Here is a 7,500-nt window from a genome sequence, read left to right on the forward strand (position 1 = left end):
AAGTCATCGTTGTCGAAGCGCGCGCCCTCTCTGACGGCAAGTTTGGTCAATACGCCCTGCAACATCAGCTTGTGACACCACATGGGCACAAGCAAATAATTGTTCTTTTGTACTTGTTTTTTTCTGTGTCAGCGGAGACATTTCTTTAGGGTGTGGTTTTCTGGCTGTTATCCAGCTGTGAACGAATGAAACAAACAATTACGTTATAACTTTTCAAACGAATATCCAGTTCAGAGAAAGACTGCATTGATTATTCACGAACGTACGATAATTCACATGACCAAAACCTTTTAAAGATCTTCAATCTCCTTATACAAGAAAGGGGAAATTATTTATCTTCATGTGCGTAACACAATGCACCCGATAGCGCGCGCTATCCCCCATGGAAAGTAGCAGGATTGGGAAAGGCCATTTAGATAGTTGAAGCTTTCCCTGAGCTCGAATTGTGCAAACATAATCTAAGGACACCTATGATTAGGGACGCCGGACCGATCCCCGGCGCTGGCCAAAAGGATCGCGGTTCTGGGAACGAGATTGTTAAGTTAGCAGAACGTCTATCGAGTGGACACTAAGCTCGCTCCCAGGTACTCTGCGTCAAGGTTTTGTGGATACCTAAATACTTGTAAATGAACCTAAGAGTTAGGTCTTCCTCTTTAATTAAAATCGTCAAATTTTACCTGACATTTTATTTTTCCTACCTGCCTAAGTCAATAAATTGCGTATTTACAATTATGTCCTTTGTCCTTAGAAATTATTGGTAATTCGTGCTTATTTTAATTGTTGTGAAGGACGCCGGCAATACCGAGCGCGACAACATTTATCTTGACATTTAGAGATCAAAGGTAGTTACTGTAAACCGTTTGAGGGCCGCAAAATTTTTAGATGCCATGGCCAATTGTTTAAGGGCATTCAATTGCACCACGAAAAGCACAAAATGCTTAGACAACGTTTACACTAGAGCAGACTTTTCCGGATTCGTGGTTTTTGAGGTATTCGGATTCAAAGATGTTTACATTACGGAATACCGGGATTCCGTTAGCGTTTATGTTGCCGGTAAAATCCGTTACAGGTTGAATCCGTTTTTACCTAGGTTAAATTGGTGATCCTCATCAGTTACCTAGGTTGAATACCTACTCAGATGAGTTGAAGAAACTTTTTTTGGAGCCTAAATTAAGACCAGAGAAAATTTAGTGTTAGGCTAGGATTAGTTTTAGTTATTATACATGGTTATTAATCGACCTTTTTCGCTTGTACATTTTGTTTTCCCAATACAGATCATGTGATAATACTCAGGAGGCTTGGTCCTTTGTTTTGTTCATTAAAAAGAGTGCATGCAGGCATATTCGGGCTTGCATGCACTCATTTTAATGAACAAAACAAAGGACCAAGCCTCCTGAGAATTATCACATGATCTGTATTGGGAAAACAAAATGTACAAGCGAAAAAGGTCTATTGACTTATCATACAAAAGTAAATTATAAAAAGAACTGTGTTGGGTTGAGCATGTTCGTCTTTGTAGTGTAGTGGTGAAGACACGTGACTTTTGATCCGGAGGGTCCGAGTTCGCACAACGGTAAATGCATAATACAGTTCTGTGTTTTCATACTATGTTGTAATATCGAGACTGAATAGTTAAGTGTATGAATACAGAAACCGATAAGATGATACGAAACATCAAGAACTGAGGAAAGGAAAGGAAAGGAAAGGAAAGGAACTTTATTGAAGTGTCTAGTCGTTCTAGCGCTGGAGCTCTAATTGGGGACACTGTAAACTGAAATTAACGATGAAAGCAAATCAAGTCAAAGGTTGGTTCTAGAAGAGAGGGGAAACCGGAGTACCCGGAGAAAAACCTCTCGGTGTAGAGGAGACAACCAACAAACTCAACCACATATGACGCCGAGGGAAATTTTCCTCGTAAACGGTCCTTGAAACGGTCGTTGCCATTTCTCAGAACGGTCGTTGCCATTTGAAACGGTCGATGCCATTTATAACGGTCGACTGCACACTTCACTTCAAAGAAAATTAAAAAAAAAACAAACTAAGAAAAGTAATAACAAAAATTAAGACAAAAAAGGAAAAAAAAAACATTTATAAAAGAAAAACTGGAGGAAAAAAAGAGTCCGAAAATTTCAAGACTCGAAGTCGGGTTCTTAGCCCTCACTCTAAACAGAACCCTAACCCGAACCTTAACTCATATGACCAGCGAGGCACAACTCCCAGTAACCGCAACCTTTTGAGTTCTTAGACCCAATGAGTGTAATTCAGAGCTAAAAAATGGCAACGACCGTTCTGAGAAATGGCAACGACCGTTTACGAAAGGGAAATAAGCGACGCCGAGTCTGGGAATCGAACTCGAGCCACATTGGTGGGAGGCGAGTGCTCTCCCCACTGTGCCATCCCAGCACCTTGCTGTTGTGCCTGCAACAAAATAAGGCAATCAGCCACCGCCACAAAACGAGTCCGGTACTGTTGTAAATTCTTAGGAGAAATAACACGTAAATAAATTACAGATTTTGTACGATCTCTTTTCTAATTTTGCTTCTATATCCACGAACTGAATCCAACAAGCACAGGGTCATCCGCGGGGGGTCCGTTGTAAAACAGGGGTCCTCAGGGGGTATATGTAAGGTAATGAAACAAAACAATATTTTACAACAAATACCAAACCATCTCCCCTAGTGTGCTGGTACCAAGACATCTGCCCCAGTGTAAACCCTAGTATAATCACTGAATTTGGGAAGAGAAAGGTAAAATTACCTGCTTGGGGACAACATCTCCTTGGGCATATTACAATGACTTGTCGCAGACTGGGTAGAGGTTGTCCACCGTATTCGAAGCTCTTTTCCGTAATCGTAGTGAGCTGTTTAGAGTGAAAGAAAAACATTCAAATGTCTTTATTATGTGAATGCTGCTATTGACGCAGCAAAGCATTAAATATTCTAATTTCAATATTCAAGACGACCTTTGAATGGAAATAAAGCGACCAGAATTAGCAACATCAGTAGCATTTAATAATTATTGAAAGATAATGCACCGAGCACAACTTAAGCGGCTTGTCATATTATGCATAACAGCTGCGTCGACCAGTTGACACACTATTTTTAATCGCTTCTTTGTTGGTATTGTAGAACTCAAGGAAAGAGACAGTTGGATTCTTGACGACTGATCTACCTTCCTGGGGCCTTCAATTTTCACCATGGGAATAGTGTTTTCATTATTTCGAAGAATTCTTGCTAGACTAGCTGATCCAAATGACAAGAAATCAATAGAGAGCGAGGCCAAGACAATTGACTCAAAGGTGACTATGACATTTAAATTATTCAAGGACTGAGATATATATGTACTTCACTTTTCACTTGTGCAGTTTCGCCCCAAGCGAATGAAGATGCTTGAGATTTTGAGATTTATATTTGTCTCTTAGCTATCAAATTCACTCGGTCAAGGGTACCGAAATTGGTAGCAACGTATGAAAAATTGACTTCAACATGTTCGTAATTTAAATGTATATGTTATCCGGGAAAAATATATTAGAATTTTATTTTGGTGAACTTAGATCTAAGTGCCAGTACAGACAAAAGAGTGGAGTAGGTTTAACTCAAGAAATTTCATTAGAAATTGTACCTGATTATTAGAAAAGCTTCCAGATCCAGTTTCTTGAATGATAATTTTTCTTCAGGGTTGCCTTTCTCGATTATTACGAAAGAGCAGACTAACATGCCTGTAGTCACATAGCAAAGAGGCTGTTTATAACGTGTTGATTACAAGAGAAAAACTCAAAATTGTGAGAAAGTAAGGTTCCAATAAGTTTGCTCAGCAGGATATAGAAAACATTATTTTGTCTTAATTTAACCTTCCCAAACATTGTCTCATTGGAGTAAAAACCTGCGAAACCATAAATTTACATGCGGTACATTTTTGAAATTATATTCTTCATTTTTTCTGCGTTATTAAAAGACGTGATAGTATGTCGTATTTATCTCTTCGTTACTGTTTTACTGTCTTCACACTGTTCTCAAAAGAAATGTGCGCACTAGATGTCGCTATATATCTCAGATTTGATGTTTCATTTATGACTTAAAATATTTATTATTTCCATTTATTTCCACTTTATTTATCTTCAAGTAAATATAAATTGCAAGAGTAGAGCCAAAACCTAATGGTCAACAAAGAAAGAGAAAATAAACTTCTTGAGTCGGGGTACGGCAACTACACATACACATAAACATACACGGACTCCACCACCCTGCTAGCAGAGCCTTTATTTTGCTTGCTCGATTTTGGCGTTCTCGAGAAAGACTCTGCAGGAATCGAGTAAGATCTTTATTGAATATGCGCTGCATGTTGTCAGGATACAGTCTCGAACCCAAGCCTAATATGCCAGATCTCGCGGCCATCTTGGTTTTTCATACCAGCGGGCTCAATTATAACCATCGGTTTTGTCACTAAACGTACGCTCGCACTGGAAAAACCGGTTTGACTAGTCCAGACGTTCGGGCTGCGGCGGCTTCAAAGAGTTGACGCGATTCGGGCAGAGCCTCCTTTTCTCCTCCTCAGTAAAGAAAAAGACAAAAGGAGGCTCTGCTCGCAGGGTGGGACTCCACAAGCACAGCATTCAAATTGAAGAAAGGAGAAGTTGCAGAAACTTTAAGTGATCACTGTCCGAGTCAAAGGCAAGCTTCAGAGACTTAAATAATGAGACTTAAGACTTCAAAAAATTATTCAATGTAAGGGCTTTTCGAACAGTAATAGGTGCTTGATAACAGATGGCAAATTAAGTGAAGCTATGATCTTCGCAGTTATGAGCGCAATTTTTGCAATTGCGTAGAGAAGCCTGAAAAATTCAGGACTTCAACGGGGTTTGAACCCGTGACCTCGCGATTCCGGTGCGACGCTCTAACCAACTGAGCTATGAAGCCACTGACGTTGGGAGCTGGTCATTTGTGGGTTCTAATGGTCCCGTGAGGAATGAATCAATGATGAAATTGTATATGAAATGAATCATATATGAACTGCGGATATGAAATCAAGTGAAGCTATGATCTTCGCAGTTATGAGCGCAATTTTTGCAATTGCGTAGAGAAGCCTGAAAAATTCAGGACTTCAACGGGGTTTGAACCCGTGACCTCGCGATTCCGGTGCGACGCTCTAACCAACTGAGCTATGAAGCCACTGACGTTGGGAGCTGGTCATTTGTGGGTTCTAATGGACTCGTGAGGAATGAATCAATGATGAAATTGTATATGAAATGAATCATATATGAACTGCGGATATGAAAATGACCAGCTCCCAACGTCAGTGGCTTCATAGCTCAGTTGGTTAGAGCGTCACACCGGAATCGCGAGGTCACGGGTTCAAACCCCGTTGAAGTCCTGAATTTTTCAGGCTTCTCTACGCAATTGCAAAAATTGCGCTCATAACTGCGAAGATCATAGCTTCACTTGATTTCATATCCGCAGTTCATATATGATTCATTTCATATACAATTTCATCATAGATGGCAAATTGTTATCTTACAAAGAATTTGTGAAAGTTAAAGCGAGAACGACTTTCATAATCATGGTTATCACAGTTAACGTGGGGAAGAAAAGACAAAGGAGAAAGAGGATGAGGTAAAAGGTACAAAGCAAGAGACTTGAAAATTATAAACAGAATATAGGGAAATAACGTGTAGGTTGGAGAAGAGGGGCTTAGAAGGAATACGACGAGAGGCGAGAAAGTAATAATGCGAATATCTATAAAGTGGTTCAAGGTAACGAGAGGAGTTGGTAGAGTCCAGATCAAAATGCAGTAGCTAATATATGGTAAGAAAAGAGAATAAGGCTTTTAAATGGACGTATGTGAGAGTAAAACACGTCTTGATTTGCTAATATATTTGAATATATTGATTTTGCACGTCAAAAAGTGGTGGATGAATCCTAGTACTTAGCAAATGCAATCGACAAACTAAACTGGATTGGTCCTCCTTCATCATTTAAAGTTGTTATATAGTACTCATTCTCTCCTTAGCTTATATGGGCATCTTTGCTGACGTCATTGTGTACATTTGTTTGTTAACATACGAGTTTGCTCGCAGAAGGCATCATGCTCTAAACAAATTCACTTCAAAGGTAAAAAAAACTTGTAAAACGTAGATAAATCTCTGTTAAGCCTTTTAGCTTTGATTACAACCCAGTTGTTAGCCTTTAGGGGCTGAAGATCCCATACATTTCCGTGAAATTTCGAATTGCCACAGCAACATTGCTCAGACATAATAGTTGGCTGGTGTATCGGGCTAAAATTTTCAGAGATGGTTCATTATTAAATACTCTTATAATATTCAGTACTTTATTCTCTGCTAACTGAATGTTGTCACCTTATATTAGTAGTGCAGGAAGCTATTGGAAAAAGCCAGGATGTTATCGTATGTGACAGATAAGCGCTGATTTTGAGAACAGGAATAAACAGCGACGATAACACCCTCACATCTGGGATGTCATGGGCATACCACACCACGTCTAAAGTTTAGTCCAAGTTTGCTTTTATCAGGAGTTGCATATTGTAATTAGCCACATAGCTAAGTAAACCCTGTTGGTCTTTGTTACTCTTTCTAACTATACACTCTAACTGCTAGCACCCCAAAATGAAAGTGAACGCTCGATTGAGTGTTCGGTGTAATATTCTTGCGGTAAAACCCTCATCAAGGATACCATCATTTTTGTCTTAGTTAGAAGAGCATTTTAGACACTAACAAACCAGTTAGATCTAACAAAAAGTCTTTTGTTATACACTTTAAATTTGAGATGTTTCATGATGGTGATATCAGAATCGTCATCGCCCACTTTTCTATGGATATTGCGCATCAACTGTGCTTATTTAGAACAGATATTTTCTGAAATATCATTCACGTTTGTTGATTGTTGTTATTCGTTGCTGTAGTTCGAAAGGGTTCTGTTGTCGAACACCGGTGAAGGCAAAGCACGGTCATCATCATCATCTGCATCATCATCTGCATCATCGTTATCATTTACTTAGTGATGCATGTTTAAAGTGGGTACTATGATAAAAAAAAAAACTTTTTTCCTTTGGATTTCAGAACTGTGTTAAGTAAACTCTAAGTGACCCAAGTTTTAAGCCTTAATTTCAAGCCAACACACATTCAAAATCTGACGAAAAAAAAGGAAGTGATTTTTTTTATAATAATACCACTTTAAAAGTGGGCAGCCAAATGGCTGATGTGGAACATGAAGATCATTGTTTTGATTGGCTTAGCCAATCATGGTATATTTATCTTCAGCGGAGGTGGCTTGTGGTGGACTGATATTTAACGAGCCGTGACGCGGCGAGGTAAATATCCACCGACACTGAGAAGAATAGTTGTTTTAGTGTATGCTAAAACAATGAGATAATGTAGAAGAGTTGCTCGGAGTTAAAGGGGCGGTGTCGCGCTATTTTTGGTCAAACTTCAAAACACAAAAAGACGTCTTTTCATCAATCAAGACCAAAAAATAATGTTGTAGTTTT

At 39.1% G+C, this 7,500-nt stretch overlaps 2 protein-coding genes across 5 annotated transcripts in view; one reads left to right on the plus strand and one right to left on the minus strand.

Annotated features, from left to right (window-relative positions):
• LOC137992538 (uncharacterized) overlaps window positions 1–2,856 on the minus strand; it is a 14,544-nt gene extending 11,688 nt beyond the window's left edge. Inside the window, exons 1-2 of one of the 2 annotated variants that reach the window (XM_068837910.1) lie at window positions 2,758–2,856; window positions 1–175 (exon numbers count right to left, since the gene is read on the minus strand). The exon at window positions 1–175 is cut by the window's left edge and continues 250 nt beyond it. The gene's annotated coding sequence lies outside the window, so the exon portion shown is untranslated. Of the gene's footprint in view, window positions 176–287; window positions 424–2,757 lie in introns of those variants that run through there. The other variant, XM_068837911.1, reaches the window with a different exon arrangement.
• A 232-nt stretch (window positions 2,857–3,088) lies between these two features.
• LOC137992537 (uncharacterized) overlaps window positions 3,089–7,500 on the plus strand; it is a 10,880-nt gene continuing 6,468 nt past the window's right edge. The window contains exons 1-2 of one of the 3 annotated variants that reach the window (XM_068837909.1): window positions 3,205–3,298; window positions 6,363–6,499. In XM_068837909.1, coding sequence (XP_068694010.1) covers window positions 6,470–6,499 — 30 coding nt within the window. In that variant the 5' untranslated portion in view covers window positions 3,205–3,298; window positions 6,363–6,469. Of the gene's footprint in view, window positions 3,299–6,006; window positions 6,108–6,362; window positions 6,500–7,500 lie in introns of all 3 variants that reach the window. The other 2 variants (XM_068837908.1, XM_068837907.1) reach the window with 2 other exon arrangements.

This window comes from Montipora foliosa, chromosome 2 (assembly GCF_036669935.1).
Source record: "Montipora foliosa isolate CH-2021 chromosome 2, ASM3666993v2, whole genome shotgun sequence".
Lineage (NCBI taxonomy): Eukaryota > Metazoa > Cnidaria > Anthozoa > Scleractinia > Acroporidae > Montipora > Montipora foliosa.